Source organism: Staurois parvus, unplaced genomic scaffold, assembly GCF_062004578.1.
Source record: "Staurois parvus isolate SC_StPar_1 unplaced genomic scaffold, SC_StPar_1.0 ptg000376l, whole genome shotgun sequence".
NCBI classification, from domain to species: Eukaryota; Metazoa; Chordata; class Amphibia; order Anura; family Ranidae; genus Staurois; species Staurois parvus.
Genome location: NW_028318172.1, coordinates 2,535,673 through 2,555,650, shown reverse-complemented (window position 1 = coordinate 2,555,650; position 19,978 = coordinate 2,535,673). Strand labels below are relative to the sequence as shown.

At 40.9% G+C, this 19,978-nt stretch overlaps 1 protein-coding gene across 1 annotated transcript in view; it reads left to right on the top strand.

Annotated features, from left to right (window-relative positions):
- ECE2 (endothelin converting enzyme 2) overlaps nt 1–19,773 on the top strand; it is a 94,901-nt gene extending 75,128 nt beyond the window's left edge. Inside the window, exons 10-19 of the mRNA XM_089685495.1 lie at nt 2,315–2,429; nt 2,899–3,009; nt 3,099–3,197; nt 6,204–6,281; nt 6,390–6,493; nt 6,835–6,945; nt 9,575–9,642; nt 14,465–14,655; nt 14,773–14,868; nt 14,977–19,773. Coding sequence (XP_089541621.1) covers nt 2,315–2,429; nt 2,899–3,009; nt 3,099–3,197; nt 6,204–6,281; nt 6,390–6,493; nt 6,835–6,945; nt 9,575–9,642; nt 14,465–14,655; nt 14,773–14,868; nt 14,977–15,153 — 1,150 coding nt within the window. The 3' untranslated portion in view covers nt 15,154–19,773. The remainder of the gene's footprint in view (nt 1–2,314; nt 2,430–2,898; nt 3,010–3,098; nt 3,198–6,203; nt 6,282–6,389; nt 6,494–6,834; nt 6,946–9,574; nt 9,643–14,464; nt 14,656–14,772; nt 14,869–14,976) is intronic.
- Nucleotides 19,774–19,978: the final 205 nt, after the last annotated feature.

Below are 19,978 nucleotides of genomic sequence, written 5' to 3'. Positions count from 1 at the left end.
CAGTGGGAGGAGTAGTGCGATGTCATTGGTGTCAGTGGAAGGAGTAGTGCCCCATCACTGATGTCAGTGGGATGAATAGTGCCCCATTGTTGGTATCAGTGGGAGGAATAGTGCCCCATCGTTGGTATCAGTGGGAGGAATAGTGCCCCATCACTGATGTCAGTGGGATGCATAGTGCCCCATCGTTGGTATCAGTGGGAGGAATAGTGCCCCATCGCTGATGTCAGTGGGATGAATAGTGCCCCATCGCTGGTGTCAGTGGGAGGAATAGTGCCCCATCGCTGGTGTCAGTGGGAGGAATAGTGCCCCATCGTTGGTGTCAGTGGGAGGAATAGTGCCCCATCGTTGGTGTCAGTGGGAGGAATAGTGCCCCATCGTTGGTGTCAGTGGGAGGAATAGTGCCCCATCGTTGGTGTCAGTGGGAGGAATAGTGCCCCATCGTTGGTGTCAGTGGGAGGAATAGTGCCCCATCGTTGGTGTCAGTGGGTGGAATAGTGCCCCATCGTTGGTGTCAGTGGGAGGAATAGTGCCCCATCGTTGGTGTCAGTGGGAGGAATAGTGCCCCATCGTTGGTGTCAGTGGGAGGAATAGTGCCCCATCGTTGGTGTCAGTGGGAGGAATAGTGCCCCATCGTTGGTGTCAGTGGGAGGAATAGTGCCCCATCGTTGGTGTCAGTGGGAGGAATAGTGCCCCATCGTTGGTGTCAGTGGGAGGAATAGTGCCCCATCGTTGGTGTCAGTGTGGTGGAGGGGAGAATAGTGCCCCATCATTGGGGTCAGGGGGGGGGGAAATAGTGTCCCATCGTTGGTGTCAGTGGGGGGAGGAATAGTGCCCCATCATTGGTGTCAGTGGGAGGAATAGTGCCCCATCATTGATGTCAGTGTGGTGGAGGGGAGAATAGTGCCCCATCATTGGGGTCAGGGGGGGGGGGAAATAGTGCCCCATCGTTGGTGTCAGTGGGGGGAAGAATAGTGCCCCATCGTTGGTGTCAGTGGGGGGAAGAATAGTGCCCCATCGTTGGTGTCAGTGGGGGGAAGAATAGTGCCCCATCGTTGGTGTCAGTGGGGGGAGGAATAGTGCCCCATCGTTGGTGTCAGTGGGGGGAGGAATAGTGCCCCATCGTTGGTGTCAGTGGGGGGAGGAATAGTGCCCCATCGTTGGTGTCAGTGGGGGGAGGAATAGTGCCCCATCGTTGGTGTCAGTGGGGGGAGGAATAGTGCCCCATCGTTGGTGTCAGTGGGGGGAGGAATAGTGCCCCATCGTTGGTGTCAGTGGGGGGAGGAATAGTGCCCCATCGTTGGTGTCAGTGGGGGGAGGAATAGTGCCCCATCGTTGGTGTCAGTGGGGGGAGGAATAGTGCCCCATCGTTGGTGTCAGTGGGGGGAGGAATAGTGCCCCATCGTTGGTGTCAGTGGGGGGAGGAGTAGTGCCCCATCGTTGGTGTCAGTGGGGGGAGGAGTAGTGCCCCATCGTTGGTGTCAGTGGGGGGAGGAATAGTGCCCCATCATTGGTGTCAGTGGGGGGAGGAATAGTGCCCCATCGTTGGTATTAGTGACACAAATGATGGGGCACTATTCCTCCCACTGACACCAATGATACTTACCTTGCTGACCCCTGCTCCAGCCTGGGCTCGCTCTCTCACTTACCTGTCAGCTGTCTTCCTTCTCTGGCCGCTCTCCTCTTCACTCGCTCCCTCGGTCTTCTTTGATGTACGCGCGCTGCCGCTTGGTTCCTCCTCTCCAAGCTCCACCTCCTCGCCGGTGATTGGCCGCCTGTGTGCCTCTCCTGAGCTACAGTTCCGGTGGCCAATCAGCGGCGAGGAGGCGGAGCTGCTGAGCGATCTTGGAGGTGTGGCTGGGTGACAGCAGCGTATCATCCCGCCCACACATCGCCGGAGACTGCAGCGGTGTCTCGGTTCCTAAGACCATCGGAAATATGTGTTTTCCGATGGTCTTAGGCGACCCCTGGGAAATGGTCGTTCGACCCCCAAAGGGGTCGCGACCCCCAGGTTGAGAACCGCTGCTCTAGACAGTAACCATAGCTCTTAAAGACATAGGATCATCTTCTGATCTAGCTGAAAACAGGCAGATAAAGAAATATCATGTCATGCTTGTGGGTACCTCAGGTTTTTGCACATTAACCCCTGTACTTGGGCTTTTACATACTGTATGTCAAAAGGGAACTGAAGGTTTTAAACTTCCTATTTTCGGTTTGCAGACATTTGTCAATAACTTCTAAATGGGACATCTTTTTTTGGTGTTTTTTCTCTTCACCCTATATCCTCCTATGTTTTCTCTCTTGTCTCAATCTTTAGGATCTTAAACAATTACTTGATTTGGAATCTGGTCCAGAAGATGTCACCCAGTCTGGATTCCAGATTTGAGAAAGCTCAGGATAAGCTGCTTGAGTCACTGTATGGGGCAAAAAAGGTACTATTACAAAGTCGTGTTCTTTAGCTTCTTCTAAATGGGCTTGCCCTTGTTTCTGAAAACATAAGATGTTCAACTCTAAAGTGGGGTCATATTAGGCTACCTTTATTATTATATTTCAGTGGCAGATCTCTGAAAGTGATGGGTTGCGGCAGATCTATCTATGACTTTTTGCATTACCACACTGCTATTGTTCTGTTATGGATCATATGGATTAAAGGTTTGCTTCGTTCTCTATTGGAAAAAGGAAATGATAACTAACAGGTCAAAGGATTTTTCCCAGAATGTTGGTTGCAAGTTGCTGAACATAAATTGTTATATGACTTTTTTACTGCCACCATTGAACAAAAGCAAATATGGGGCTTTGTATGGGCACCAGTACAGTGTCATTTCCAACAATTTCTGATCAAAATACAGGTACTTCGATGTTCCCGCTGTCATTTGCTCATTTTCTTCCTCTTGATTGCAGTCCTGCACCCCTCGCTGGCAGACCTGTTTATCCAATACAGATGATACTCTTGGATTTGCTCTGGGATCTCTGTTTGTTAAATCGACATTTGATAAGAACAGTAAAACAATTGTAAGTACCCATGACTGGATGCAACCTCTGAAGTAATTGTATATCGGTGTTCAAGGAGCAGCAATAATTTGCAATTCAATTACATTCAGGCAGAGCAGATGATTGCTGAAATCCGAACAGCCTTTGAATTCACTTTAGCAAGTTTATCATGGATGGATGAGAAGACAAAGAGAACAGCTAAGGAGAAGGTGTTGTACTTCGCTTTTAATTCTGTCAGTTATTTTTTCACAACAAGGCACTTGTGAACGTCATTTAGTTAAAGAGTTTAAAAGCAGAATTATCCTTGTTGTTCATATCAAACAATCAACTTTCTAACTTCATTTTCAGACCTGCACAGGAAAATGACTGCTGTCACTTGATTGGTAGCTACAGAGCAATGCAAAAACTATTTCAAGACACATTGATAAACTAGACTGTGTTTACTTGCATTCAACAGTTAAAGTGGTATTAAACCCAAAACCAAAAATATTAACATATTACAGCTTATCATTCATTAGATTTGGTGGCTGCATTCATTTTCTATTTTAGGCCTCTTCCTTCTGCTTTTCACCTGGTGATCTGGCCAGTAACATACCTGTATTAGCGTGCCACCAATTTGGATGAAGGAGCACAGGGGGCACCTTTGGACAGAAGAATTGTTAATCTGGGGGAGTATTAGATGTACTTGCAGGTTTAGATACACTAACAAATTGAAGCCAAACACTATCTCAAACTGCAGTTACTAGTTAATAGTTTTGCTTTCTTTGTGATAAAGGTTTTACATGAATAAATAAAAGCTGATCAGTGGTAAAAAGTTTTTCTCAACACTCTGAACTGCTGCATTTGCAGGAGAGCTTGTTCTGTTGAAAAACAACAGAGCTACTGGTAGGATCACTAGATGAAATTAAAGGAAAGAAAGCCTAAAAAGGAAAACTAATGCAGCTATCACATGTAATTGGTAAGCTGCAGTCTAACAAATGTTTGCCTTTGGGTTTGGCATCACTTTAACGAGAAACAAACTTAGCATCACTTAAAGGATAACTAAACCGAAGAACAAAAATATAACACATTGTTAAATTGTTATTTTCATTTGTCAGCCCAAGAACATTTTCACAGAGTAGAGTAAGCATGCTTGCTGATATTGCCAGAAATGCAGTGTCCTTCTCATTTTCCTCTGAGCTGAACAAAAGGCAAAAATCTTTTCTTTCTTCCATAAACTACTTCCATTTAATGGAGATAAACGAATGAAAACATGCTTGAATCCAAGTCTGCAGTTGCAGTCACCATTTTCCTCTCTCACTCTATCAGCATGTACTTTGTCGGTACATTTGCATGCTGCTGTACAAGGAGATTTAATGTTTAATTAATAAATCGGAACTCTGGGCATGAAAACTTTCATTTAAAAATCGTCCTGAATACTTACAAAGGATATACAGTAAATCTCCTTTGTGTGGACCAAAAACCTTTGAAAACCCAGGCAGAACACCTTTAGGATGAATTAGAGTGGAGACTGAGAACCAGGCCTTCTTGTCCAATATCAGTGCTGGACCTCACAAATGTGATTCTGGAAGAATGGTCAAACATTCCCATAGACACACTCCTAAACCTGGTAGACAGCCTTCCCAGAAGAGTTGAAGCTGTTATAGCTGCAAAGGGTGGGCCAACTCAATATTGAACCCTATGGACTAAGACTGGGATGCCATTAATTTTCATGTGAGTATAAAGGCAGGCATCCCAACACATTTGGGCATATAGTGTACTTGTATGGACCCCAGACACTGGAGTTTCTTCCTATAAAGTCTATATAGAAACATAACAAAGTGATGGCAAAATAAAGCAAGTGGTCCATCAATTGAGCCCCATTTATTTTTCATTCATTTATGTTTTTTTAGTTTTAAGTTTACCACATTTGTTTGTGAGGCATCAAGCATGGCTAACGCCAAAAAGGATTTCTGCCAGCCCTAAAGTGAGCATCACACAGGACGTGGCTCTGTTACAGAGGAAATAAGAAGCTAGGACTGGGGGAGTTACTGTAAGTTACTGTAAGTTGCTTCTGGAACAATAAGATGGACACAAATAATTTAATATTTAATCTATATATATAGCAGTTTGCTTTGGGGTACAGCTTTAACAATGAAGGGACAGCGGTGGATTAGAGAAATCTAAGCATGAAGCAATGAAGGGGGCTGGGGGTAGGTAACAGATGAGAAATAAAGTAAATGTGTGGCACCAGTCCAGTGACTACAAGACCCAGTCCTGCGTTTATATATTAGCCCCATATTAGCATGTGGCCAATTTAGTGACATCTGGTGAGAACAAAAGTTGTCTGCAGGTTCTGATCATATAACTAGCTTCAAGAAGATTGAGTTATAAGGACCACATATGTGTGCATAATTTACTCAATCTACTTGCTGACCCCCAATCATCAATTTTATCAGAATTCAGTAAACTTCTTTAACCGCCTCCCGCCTGCCATATAGTACAATGACAAGCGCAAGGCGGTTCTCTCGTTCTGAGAGGACGTCATATGACATCCTCCCATTCTCACCGTGCATGCACGGCTCCGGGAGCGTGCAGTGCGGCGATCGGTGGTGTACTGTGTCCCTCGGACACAGTGGATCACCGATCCACAGAAAGAGCCAAAGATGTTGGCTCGGTCATGTGATCAGCTGTGTCCAATCACAGCTGATCACATGTAAACAGGGAAATGTCGGTTATCTGCATTTCTCTCCTCATGAGCTGTCACGCTGACAGCTCGAGAGGAGAGCCAGTAATCGGCATTCCTCGGTGGGGACATCTACACTGATCATCAGAGCACTGATGATCCGTGTGCCCTGATGATCAGTGTAGCCCCAGCAGTGCCACCTGTCAGTGTCCATCAGTGCCATGTGTCAGTGCTCATCCATGCCACCTTCCAGTGCCCATCAGTGCCACATTTCTGTGCCTAACAGTGCACATCAATGCCACATATCAGTGCCCATATGAGCTGCCTTTCAGTGTCACCCATCAGTGCCAGTCAGTGCCACCTATCAATGCCAGTCAGTGCCACCTATCAGTGCTGCCAATCAGTGCCACCTGTTAGTGCCGCCTATCAGTGCCAGTCAGTGCCGCCTATCAGTGCTGCCTATCCGGGGATGGGGAAATATGGAGACTGTTGACAATGTCCACGTAATTATACAGAGCTCTGCAATGATCATCTTTGTCTGATGTTTTAGGCAGACGCCATATATGACATGATCGGATTTCCTGACTTCATACTGGACACTAAAGAACTGGATGAGGTGTATGATGGGGTAAGATGATATTAGATAAAAAGAAAAACCCACACATGAATTTTATAATTAAAAAAATTACACATTGAACTCACAGTAATGTTGCTTTTTTTGTCTTTTTACTCCCAGTTTGAAGTGGCCGATGACTCTTTCTTTCAGAACATGTTGAATTTCTATAACTTTTCAGCCAAACTAATGGCTGAACAATTAAGAAAGCCACCTAACCGAGAACAGTAAGAATACTTTTTGGATTTTACAGATAGACCAACAGAATGATTTAAACATGCTTTAGGTTCACACTTTGGCAGTTTCCCAGCAGCCGCGTTTGCACGGACACAGCAGCCCATTCATTTGAATAGGCTGCTGCACCTATGGGAAATGCAGGGAAATGGTCCCTGCATCTTTTCTGTAATCACAGCCACAGGGAAACCACATAGTGCTATCTGGTTCCCAGTGTGGAAACAAATAAAAAATAATGTGCTTGCACACATCTGCCTATCCTGTATGTATTGTTTATACAGCTGTCGTGTACTGAAACACAGAATAGGTATTCATTTATCTAATATTTTTGCAGATGGAGTATGACACCCCAGACTGTCAATGCTTATTACCTGCCAAATAAGAATGAAATAGTCTTTCCAGCAGGCATACTTCAGGCTCCATTCTATGCTCCTACACATCCAAAGTACGTATGTTGAACTTGCAAGCTGAACAATGCCTATTGACAAATTCTATGCAAGTACTAGAAATCAGCATTTGGTGCCACTGCAATGTCTCTACTTGCTTTAAATATACTGTACATATATTAAAAAAAACATTTTCTTCATTTGAATAACATTCAAAATTTTATCATATAAGATGAATACCTAATTCCCTAAATAAAAAGGAAATAAACATATTTTGAAATGCAAACAAGTAAACAATAATCAATCGAATAAAAAATCAAGCAATATGCTTATGAACCTTGGAATATTATCTCTTTGGCATTTCGGTGCTCTAGTAGCTTTCAGTGCTGCTGCTTGAGGTGCATTATTAGGTAAGTATTCTGCTATAGACGTTAGTTCTTTGTTACAAATTAGGTTCCTGTTACAGTCAGGCATTTGGGGGGTTAAGGTTATGGTCTATTGGGTTACAGTGACCTTGTCAGCAAAAATCACTTGCAGAACTGATCAGTGTATTCTGTAAGATTACAAAGACACAGCGGGGAAGATTTCCCCATTCACCTTAAATGTGCGGATGGCAAAATCAAATGAAAAAGGCTGAGCCAAGTATGGCCAGCTTTCTGCTGACTCATTGGCTTCAATACTTCAAGTCATCAACCTGAAACAAGCATACAGATAAAGAAGTTTAGAGAAGTTGTCCATTTCTGCATACTTGTTCAAGGTATAAATAATGCAATGATTTGAAGCCAGAGGGTCAGTATTTTAGTCAGGCTACTAATATTTTCAGAATAAGTCAGCAATGGCAGCTTCCATGTTTCTTTCATTGCAAGTTTACTTTAAGTCTGAGGCTGAAGGTGATATTTAATGGTCAGGTTACGTGTTATGTGAAAGCGACTTTGCTAGTAAGCACACCAAATTAAATGAAGCCAAGACTGTAGAAGAAGATGATGTATACCCTGCCACATGCTGTGGTTCCTAATGCTGGCACCTACATCTTGCATGGCAAAGGGGCCAGTAGGTATTTGACATACCCAGAAGTGTTACATGCAATGCCTGGAGATCTGCAACACAGCAGAGCTTTAAGACATGAACCCCAGAAAGGTAAATATCTTCTTTTACAGGCTAGGTTTAATTTATTAAAGAACCCCAGCCTCACCTATTTTGGCCCATCTGCATATGTCTCTGGTGCATGGCCAAAGCTATGTTATTTTATAATTTTCTTCCCTCATCACTGCGTGTTTATTCATTTTCATTAAAGGGCATTGTAGTAGGCACACTTACTGTCTGCAAATGCCCATTCTCCCACAAGACCAATTGTGCTTGGCTTCAGGGGGTGTCAATCGCAGCTGGTGCATACAACTTCCAAAGAGCCAGTTTCATTTGGATCAGAGTTACTGCAGAACCTTTGACTGATGAACTGCAGCTAACAATTACAGAAATAATTATCCATTAATATTACCCATTCCATTTTTTTATTATTACATGAACCCCATTCTTTATTATTTTATTTAAAACGCTTTACGACCTACCAGCCTTACTATGTGCTATGAATTTTAATGGGGTTTCCCTGAGGCCTGAAAACAATTTCATGGGTTCCTGTGCGGTAAAAAGGGTGCGACAGGCTGCCTTAGGGATTTTTATTATACTGTTATGGACATTTTAGATGTTAGAATTTCTATTTTTTTCTTCTTATGAAAGTCTCTCCCAGGTTCCCACAGTTGAAAACCATAATCTAACTCAGTGGATATCAGTGAATTGGCACCTGATCCATTACTTTGTATATATACGTGTAAATAACGTACAGGACCTGCAGACCGCACCACTCTCACCTCTTGCAGTCTCTTCTGGTGTTAAAGGACTTCCCTACAAATTGCTGTGGAGTCAGCTTTTAGTGGAGAGGGAAACTGAGGAACAGACAGCAAGTTCTGAAAGCCAATTGGACCAAAGGGAAGAAAATGCGTTTTGGAAGATAAGCAAGAGAAACAAAGGGTTGAATGTGATTTACACAAAATAAAAAGATTGGATCAGTACCATTAATAACTTGTAGTCATAACCTCCAGGTGAATAAACAGAAAGTATATCTACACCACACTAAACTATACCTCCAACTCAAATCTCTCCAAAATACTTTCCACAGATATGTACTGAAAATTATATCAAAGCAATTGCCAGTTACTATATTCAGATTAGTGGCATGGTTGGAAGGGGTGTAAACAGCCACTGACGTTTTTCACAGTAACTAAAGTCACAGGAAAATATTACAGTACATCAAAACTGCCAAAAATCCAAAACTGAATCAAAACTGCCCATTTTATGATCAAGGTAGTCACTCTGCAATCCACTTACCTTATGCTTGTTCCAACTTCTATTTATCCGAAAAAAATTTCAGGTGGAAACAGATGTCACAGGCATTTAGTAGACATAAACACAATTCAAAATGTTGATCATTCCATTGCTATGCCTTACTATGGTAACTATATCAGAAATCAGGGTCTAATCTTTAAATTATCACTTACTTTTTCACCACTATTCTACTGACCTTTATTGCCATTAAAAACTAAACCACCACACTAATACTACACTAAGCTGTTCTTTTGCATTTCTAGTGCATGTCTCCTCTCACTCATGCTTTTGTTTCCTCTTCTTCTTCAGGGCTCTAAATTTCGGGGGTATTGGGGTGGTGATGGGACACGAACTGACGCATGCATTTGATGATCAAGGTTTGTGACAAATTATGCAGTCTACAGCTAGAAATGGTGTTCAGGGTGACTAATAGATGTCATTGTGTTGAATGTTTTATATCTGGCATTATATAAACAAAAGGCTTATTCTGATTTATCAGTTGAAGGTAATGTAAGAAACAACAGTACACATTAAGCTCAATTTACAAAGCTTATTGTGAAAGAATAAAAACGTCAAACTGTGTACGTTGTTCAATGTAACAAAAGGTAACAGCACATCGAATGCCTGAAATTCCTCTTTAGCTGCAACCTCAGATACAGGTAAGAGTACTGAATGACAACTAAGGATGTTAAGTCAGTATACAGTATGGTATTGTTATCTGCATACTGAAGTAATAAGTAGTGGTTCACCAAAATAAAAATTCTGGTGCCAAAACCAAAACCAAAAATTCAGGATGCACATGGCCAAAGACCAAAACTGAAACAGACAGTTTTTATATTTTAAAAAAAATGTAATTACCATGGTTGGCAATTTTGCATTGAAGTCACTAGGGGGCATTTTTTATTAAAATCAATAGGGACACGACTTTGCATTAAAGTCTATGAGACGCAATTTTTCATTGAAGTCACTAGGGGGGGTTTTTGCATGAGAGTCTATGAGACGCAATTTTGCATAGAAGTCACTAGGGGGTGTTTTTACACTGAAGTCAATGACATCCAAATGAAACAAACATCAGCGCTCTAATCTTCATGGTCCACATATAAAACGGTAACTGTCACTTGGTGAGGTGCAGCCCTCTAAAGATGGGGGAGTCTTGATGCTAGCAAAAGAAAAACACAAAAGGGCGCACTCTCCTCGTGCATTACCGTGGTTACAAATGAATTTATTAAAAACGTGACAAATGGATATTCACAAAACGAATGTAAAAAACAAACATGAAGCCAAATGGGTCAATGTCACACAACTGGAGTCCTGTGATGATGGTGCCCAGTGGGAAATCTGAAGCGTTTCGGGAGTTGAACTCCCTTTTTCAAAGCTACTCCAGGTAATGCACAAGGAGAGTGCGCCCTTTTGTGTTTTTCTTTTATTGAAGTCAATGAGGATGCAACTTTGCATGTAAGTCTATAAGATGCGATTTTGCAATTGAAGTCAGTAGGGGGCGTTTTTACATTAAAGTCAATAGAGACGCAGCTTTGCATGAAAGTCTATGAGACGCAATTTTGCATTGAAGTCATTAGGGGGTGTTTTTGCATGAGAGTCTATGAGATGTGATTTTGCATTGAAGTCACTAGGGGGCGTTTTTGCATTGAAGTCAATGACACAACTTTGCTTTTAAGTCTATGATGTTTTTACATTGACGACAATGAGGATGCGACTTTGCATGAAAGTCTATGAGATGCAATTTTGCATTGAAGCCACTAGAGAGCGTTTCATCATGAGTGTCTATGAGATGCGATTTTGCTTTGAAGTCACTAGGGGGTGTTTTCGCATTGAAGTCAATGAGGACGCAGCTTTGCATGTAAGTCTATGAGACACGATTTTGCATTGAAGTCACTAGTGAGTGTTTTTGCATGAAAGTCTATGAGACTCGACTTTGCATATATCGGCACCTTTTTTCCTGTTAGCATTTTGCTAATAACACTATTTTTGGCTGCTGATATATCAATGCATCCCTAGTAATAAGCATATGAGTAATGAATAAAGAGGCATTTAGTGCATCTGATGTGCTGCTGCCTTTTGTCACCTTGTAGAGTGTAAAGAGGAGATTTGAATTATACCATTTTCTGGAGCTAAAAGGGAGATGGGTTGAGCAGAGCATCCTCTATCTTTAGGTACAAATATGTGGTGTTTAATATTCAAATGTACAGAAATGTAGTCTTAAACATGATTATATAGTATTATTCATCACCAACATCTGACATCCTATTCAGCTTAAAAAATATTGTTGCAATAGGTTTTCATGTAATTCTCATTATTGGGGCAAGATTTATCTGTGTGTAAATGGCATTTACAGTACCTACGTTTGTGCATGCTAAAAACTCCAAGAAAATACATAGTTTTAACAGGTATGTGGTTTATAATTTACAAATCTAGACAGATCGATACTCTAGTTACATACCTTTAATGAAGTATGTCCCATGATGTGGAGGTTGCTGGATTCTGTAGACATCTTCACTGCAGGGCTTCCCTGTCTACTTCCTCCTGCTGAACCTTCGGCTCTGTGGGGGTTAACAGTTTTGGTCTCCAGGCTTTACTGCACTAAAGCTGAGATGATGGGGACTTGCCCCCTCCTGCCTACTCCCTAAAGCGGAGTTCCACCTGGAAAAAAAAAATAAAAGTCAGCAGCTACAAAAACTGTGGCTGCTGACTTTTAAAATACAGACACTTACCTGTCCCTCGGTCCAGCGGTGTCCTCACCACCGCTGGTTTCAACGGCTGTCTTCTCTCCCTGGCTTCGGCATCTTCAGTGTGGGTAACCAGCTGTGACCCCTTGCGGCTTCACAGCTGGATGCCCACTGCGCATATGCGAGAAACCCTGTGCTTTGTGAATGGCCCCGTAGTCTTTTGGGACCTGTAATGTTTCCCAGGAGACTACGGGGAGGAAGAGTAGGAGGACAACTTCCGCTTCCGATCGCCTAGGCGATCGCAGCAGAAGTTGGCGCGGGTACCTGTCAAATTTGGGGACCCGCTCCCCAAAGGTGCTAATCCTTAAAGCGGAACTTCCCCTTTTGGGTGGAGCTCCGCTTTAATTGAGAAATGTTCTTTTACTGGTTACTGCCTGCAACACAATCTGTGAGTGGGGAAGTCTGATGAGTCACAAGATTCTCAGTGAATCCTGTGAAGAAGAGAGCAGGAGGGGCGTGTCCACATTGGATCATCTTTAGTGCAGCCCAGCTTGAAGTTGTTAACTCCCACGTTCAGCAGCGGGAAGAGGACTGAAGACTTCTACAGAATCCAGCAGAATGCTCTTCGTGGGACATACTTCATTATGGGTAAGTTAAGTAACTAAAGCTGTAAAAAAAAAAATGTTTTTAAGTTAACTTCAGTTTTAATGAGGGGACAACTACTAAATACTGTTTATTGTATTTCCTTTTCCCCATATATTCTTAAGACCACAAATAATTATTTATATAATTTTACTGCCAATAGAAGGCCTATTTGTACCTTTGACATACAGAATTATTATTAATGTCAATCATGATCAGAACAGTTAAACCAATGCCGTGTAAAAGAAAAAAAATAGAAACCAGAATTGCTCAGGTATTAAAGAGTTAAAAGAACTTTTCTTTCTTTGTGTGTCCATTGTGGGCCACAGTAAATCTTAACCTTCAGTTATAATGTCACCTGAAGGAAGACTGGACACTGAAAAACAACAAACTGTAGGCCCGCCCTAAATAACCCTTCTCATGTATTGTGTGCCTTAGTTTTTGCTAGTGCTCTAAGCAGATGGACATCTTTTTTTCAGCTCTACTGTGCGAAAGACTAACTTTTTGATATTACCCCCTTTTTTTTTAGCTCTTCAAACTTTTTTTTCTCAATGCAGATTCTTTTCTGCATCGCTGTTAGAGTTTATCTCTCTAATTGCAGTTATTTGGTGCAGTCTTCTCCAGCTGGCTTTCGGAGATTCATGTCCAGGCCCCACTGGACTGGACACCATTGTAAAAGCCTGGAAGAGACATTTGTGCACTGGGTTTCATGCGGGATGATTTTCTAACTCTGTGGTGGTAAAAGTTAGTTACGGAATGCCTCCAGGTACAGGGATCCTCTAGTGAAAGCAGTAGATGCCCTGGTGGCCCTGTGGGATCAACTATAAAACACAAACAAAAGAGGGCACACCAGCCTAATGCATTATTCCATGTGACAGTTTTTATTAATCCACATTAAAATATACTCCCAAACCATGTAAATAAAACAGCATATTGAGCTACACATCCGTAGCATAGTTGTACATTAGACTCAGCATACTCCAGATCTCAGGAGGACTTCACTGGGATCCTAACTGTCTTGCGTGTTTCGAGGGCTATACCCTCTTCTTCAGAACCCTGAACCCCTTGGGGATCAGTACACTCTGATCTATGCCTTTTTCTTCCACAAAGGACAAGAGCAAAAATGTTTTTTTGCATCCACAGGAAAATTGTTTTTGGAGTCCATTGAGGACACAGGTTCCACCCCTCTGTGTTTATGATAATTCTCTCATATTGAGCTTTGCTACAGACCAGAGGTATGCTGGTAGTGTGAGGGGTTAACCTTGGCTTCTGTTTTATTATTTGCCAATCCTCCTGTAGGCAGCAGTATAACCAAAGGTAATGACTTCCTGTGTGCCCTCCAAGAAAAAAAAATCCGTTGAATTAAAAAAAATATATTATTATACCTTAACACATGTTTTTTTGGAGACATTTCCTCCATAGGTTAGGATTTTGTCATGAAAAAAAGCTGAGTAAAGTCCAGACTTCATATTCTACTTTCTTGCAATAAGCCAGTTATCAGAGAAGACCCTACACTTAGGTATTCAATAGAATATTTAGTAATACTTAGTATAAAGCCTTACTCCTTTACCATCCCGTCATGCTGTAATGACCAAGGATTGTGTGGACCTCATACAGGTCATTGCTGGAGTACAGTAGTTCAAGACTTGCATAGTGTGTCAATTAATATATGCACTAGTAGGAGATTTTTTTTAAGTTACTCTAGTGCAGAAAAGAAATAATTGCTTATTAGTCAATGACTTTGTGTAGACGATAGGAACAAGAATTAAGAGTAGTAATGCTATATATTTTTGTTGGTAAGGGTACTAGTGATTTACATGGGTTATATGAAGTACACTTAAGCCCAGTCATCCACTGTCATGTTCCTTTGCAGGTCGAGAATATGATGAGGATGGAAATTTGCGACCTTGGTGGCAAAATTCTTCTTTGGAAGCATTTAAAAACCGTACTGAGTGTATGGTCAGTCAGTACAATGCTTACAGTGTAAATGGAGAGAAAGTCAATGGAAGACAAACACTGGGGGAAAACATAGCAGACAATGGAGGACTGAAAGCAGCATACCATGTAAGTGACATATTATATCATCTTAGGCATTGTTCAGATTTTATGAATACTAGTGTAGCATTTTTTGGTCTTGATTACTAGCTTGAAATACTTTTATATGTCAAATTCTTGTTTCAGGCTTACAAATCTTGGCTGCAGAAACATGGTGAGGAAAAACGATTGCCTGGAGTTGGGCTGTCCAACCACCAACTCTTTTTTGTTGGATTCGCACAGGTGAAAAGAAAAATAACGGACCTATGTAGACTGTCCTAAATGACAGTAATTGTCCTAGATTTGCGTGAACATTAATGTTGGCACTGAGCTTTTTCTACTTTTTTGCAGGTATGGTGCTCTGTACGTACTCCAGAGAGTAGCCATGAAGGATTAGTTACGGATCCCCACAGTCCTGCAAAGTTCAGAGTGATTGGAACCTTGTCAAACTCAAAAGACTTTGCTGAACATTTCAACTGTCCCAAAGGGACCCCAATGAACCCAGGAAAATACTGTGATGTGTGGTGAAAATCTAGATGCACACATTAGTATGGCTGCTTGTTCTGCATATACGTGAGATTAACGTTACATGGTAACTCTACCAAAACTGATATTTCAGTTATGGGAGGTGTTGGTAGGTTGAATCATCCCCTGTCTTGTATCTCTTAGGAACTCCAGTGGTGTGATCTCTAAAGTTTCAAGGTTTGCTTTTACTAAGTGAAGGTCTCTTAGGTTCTTAGTTCTGTCAGCTTGTAAAGACATGATCTATTATTTTACCAGCTCTACTCTACATATTGAATCTTGCTCACACTGCATTTTAGTTATATAAAGTCACTTATGTAAAAAATGCAGCAAAGAACGTGAGACCCTTTGGGATAGCTGTGGAAAATAAGAAACAGAGTTATCACCACCAGAATCTTCAAAGGATATAAGAAGCTAGAGGGTTATTCAACCTGTTCAACATTAATTTGGATAAAGAAAACAATTCAAGTAGAACTCTAACAAAAGTTTTCTTTTTTCTTTAATTTTGGTTAGTTAGGGTAAGGGTTAGACACATTGTATGGTTTCACCACTGCCTGTTCACCTCTTGGTAGATTTCCCTCACTTCCTGTTCTGCTGACATGTCAGAAAGAAAAACATTTTCCTCAACATAGTCATACATTGCAACAACAGAGATTATAAACTTTATCCACTCACCCAATAAAAGTGCATTTATTGTTCTCTATGTCTCCCATCAGATAGATTCAATAACAAAACAGGAAGTAAGGGGAGATTTTCTCAAAGGTGAGTCAGTATAAATAAAATAGTTTTAAAACCCCTTCCTATTCTATCCAAATGAATTTTAAAAATAACTGGAGTTCTACCTTAAGGGAAACATGTAGTAAGTATTTAGGTCTCCATTGCTTACCTCTCTTTCAGAAAATGTATCATAGTTCCGTGACTGCCATGGTAAATCAGTAGCTTCAGTAGTTTCTGAAGTGTTGACCATTAAGCATGCAGATTTTCATTCAGACTTTCTAATTTGCACGGTTGTTCCCGGATCATGTCAGATGATCAATATGAAACTAGCATTTTCATATGAAGGTCAGCAATGGCAGCCTCTCTATTTCTCAGAAACAGGTTTCCTTTAAGTCTTATGTTAAAGTATGTGAGATACTGATATGAATGTGATGATAAATTGTATGTGATTTGTCATGTATGATTGGTGATAAAGTGTGACGGATGGTACAAAAGTGGATGTGATCTGTTAGCGACAGACAGGATTTGTAAAGGTTTATATGAAAGGTTTGTTTTTATCATGATGACGTAGCATAATTATGACCAAAGATAGAAGCAGCTCAATAAATTAAGTGCCAAACAGAGAAAGTAATTATCTCTAATAGCATAAAGAACAACATCATTGGACTACAAATAGTTTTGGCTTATTCACCCATGATATTTTTATCTACAAAACTAAATATAATTGAATTGCTTAGAAGTCTTTAAAGCTAACATAGCTATATTTATAAAACTTCTATAGGGTCAAGGAAGCAAAGGATTTGACAATTAACCATGTGCAGGTTTATAAATCTACTGAGCTGTGAGAGTTCCAAGTCATTGGTTACACTATTTAACACACCCATCATTTTTATCAGTTTATGGTAATATGTACAATGAAAGAAAAGTTCTGATTGGTTGCTGTTGGTTAATATAGTGTAACTTTATTACTTAAAATGAGAGCTTATTACAAAGTGTTATCTTGGTTACTACTTTTCTTTATTTTGCATAATGTACCTGACAGATCACAACTGATAACCGTATTAGACTATCAATGGAAGGACACTTCGAAAAATGTTTGTATTGTGGTGTGGTTAAAACGCTACATTCAAACATCGATATGGATGGTGTGAATAGAGCGCTTTGTTATCACAAAGCAAATCAAGTGCCAGAACATATTACCATTAATATGCCTTTTATGAAACCCCTACTTTATTAGCTGCTCTAACATGCAAAACCGTGTTTTAGCAATGAACGACTGACTGATATGCGGATGTGGACTGACATGGGTATTTTAAATTGTATTCAGGAGTGCGTAGGATTTATCTCTCGTATAGCACTGAATGGATGGCAAGTGTAGTATGGTGACTTTGTGTGTATGTATAAAAAGAGATGTACTTGGAATTTGATTTGAGCACAGAACATACTCTGTATATATGCAGTCTATTTGTGCTCTGATAATATTATATTGACTATGTGGTAGCTAGCACCCTAGTGGTATTCAGATCCTGTCATCGTTCATCTCAGCCTTTGGGCTGTCACTTTTTACTAAAGAGGAGTTAAGCTCTTCCTTTTAAATAAAATTATTAGAAACTCAACAGATAACCGAAGCTGGAAATAAACAGAAATGCTTCTTTATTCCTTACAGAGTCATAGCTGGTATTTAAAGTGATGGGTACAAGCCCCAAAACCTTGCTGGTACTGTCACAGTGGCACCCGATGCATGCTCCACGCTTATTGGAATTGTTTTCAGAGCAGAAGAAAGAGGCTATGTGATGTTTCATGCATCACAGAAGTTACTTTACCAAGTGGTAGGATGAGTGCATTTTGGGAAATGTACACGCAATGCCTGTATGAAAGTGTATGTATGGAAGGTACTGTATGAATGTGATGAGAAGTAATGCAATTGCAGTAGCTATCTGTATGTGTGTGCAATCTGAAACGACTGTGCTTTATGAGAATACACTGTCTGTGTCCTAAGTGATAAAACCAATATGCTGCACATGTGTATACTTAGAAAATATGCTGTGTGTTGATGTTGCTGGTGCTAAATGCAGTGTCAGCTTTACTTCACCACACATCTGACCGTCTGCTGTCATGGGGGTCCCTATACTGGGAGGGGTCTTATTGCCCCATCAATCCTCCTCTTTTGCACTGTATGGAACACATATCACGCTGGCATCATGCTTTTGAGACTAGAAAAAGAGTTAACGTCACATGGTGTTCTTGCCAGGCTACTCCGGGATACCATACAATCATTTTAAAGACATTCACTATCTTTCAATACCCAAAAATGTAGCAGGAAAAGGGGTTTACATAGCTCTATCACGGTTACTGCATGAACTAAATTCATTGTGACATTCTTAGATGATCCAGCAATGACAGACCTCAACCTCCCAAAGAGACAACAGGGGATCCATAAAACACAGGGGACTCTAAAAGAGAAAAATGAAAACCATGCCTTAATTGCCAGCACACCCACATAGAGATTTATATTAGAGATTCTAATTCAGATAGTGCCACATAGCATGAAGAAGTTTTAGTCAGTTATGGAGTTCTCACTTTTAGGCAAGTAGCCTATGTCAGGGTAAAGATGTTTCTTTTCCTCCTGTGTATTACATTTACTGCAAAGGGAGCATCATTGCCAGTCTGTAGGAGAAATAATATGAATATTTCTTAGAGACAAAAAGTCATAAATGCTTTGAGGCCCTAGAATGGCTATATGCAGCCCGAGGACTGTCATTTGACAACCTACTGCCACTGTTGCAGACCATACCACTACTATAGGACACAAGGCCTAGGACAACCTGTGGAAGAATTTCACTACTATACCTTTCTTTCCAAAGTCCTATTTAGACAACACCAGTTAGTATGATGTCCAGATTTTTGGATAATAATGCTTGCATGACCCTAATTAAAACAATACATTATTTGTAAAGTACATGCTTGAAATCTGCACAGTTCCGCAGCAGACAACACCAGCAGTAGAGAAAGTACTCTAGGTATGCCTGATTTGGACATCATGAAAATTTACAGCTTACCAAAATTTTACTAGAGGCCTGCAGATTTCCCATTCAATTTACAGTCTTACCCAACATGATCAGCCAGTTGACATTTTTTAGGAATTAAAATAAAGGCTGCATAAGCATGTTCTAGGCAGAGAAAGCCAGTTGGCACATGCCATTCAATGCGAGGGATGGGGCTATGTGCTGTTGTATCGATAGATCTGTTGTCTGTTCCCTCCACACCTACCTCACACTGTGACATCTGCTGTTTCTCCCATTTTTACACACAATCTGTGTGCTGACATGAAGGATACAAGGAGTTTCACTCAGGAGGCAGCCATCATAGATGATCTTTTGGAAAAGATTCCGATCAGTATCAGATGGCTTGAGATTGCAGCACAAAACACATTTGAACTATTGACAGCTTCGCTCCTGTGGTATGTACTGTCTGCTCATCCATGTACTCAGACTGTCAAGCAGTGCATTGTGGTAAGTGTAGTCCTTGTGCTTCTAATTTGAGCACCGTTAGGTAGCATTAGATCTGGTCATTAAACCCACAAATCTTCTCAAGTCTCAGTGGAGCACATGGGTTATAATCCTCAGTAATTTAAATACAATACAGGGACACCTGTGTGTGAACTATCACTTGGCTGTAGTAAGCTTCACATTATTCTACTTGGTTTCATGCAGTAGGATATTTCACAAATAATGCAATGTTTGCATATAACTCCACTGATCCTATAATTTGACTCAGTGGGTAAGAACTACACATCACCTCATTATATAATGTTACTGTTTACTAGATGCTCGTGGCTTCTCCATTAATGTGTATCTGTGAAAAGGTTTATTTTTTCATGTCTATTAAACTCAAAAGAATCTGCTTGCATTTGTGTTTGAGAATTCTTTATTTGGGCATACACTGTAATTATTCTTCCACTGTTGACAAGACATTAACACGGATATACACTATAAAGCATTTTTTAACCACTATAGCTTTGGATAGAGTGCCAGTGGTACACAGGCTTACATGGGCTTTTAGGCTCCATGCACACTAGCGTATTTCTAAGCTCCTAGAAGCTATTATCAGCATA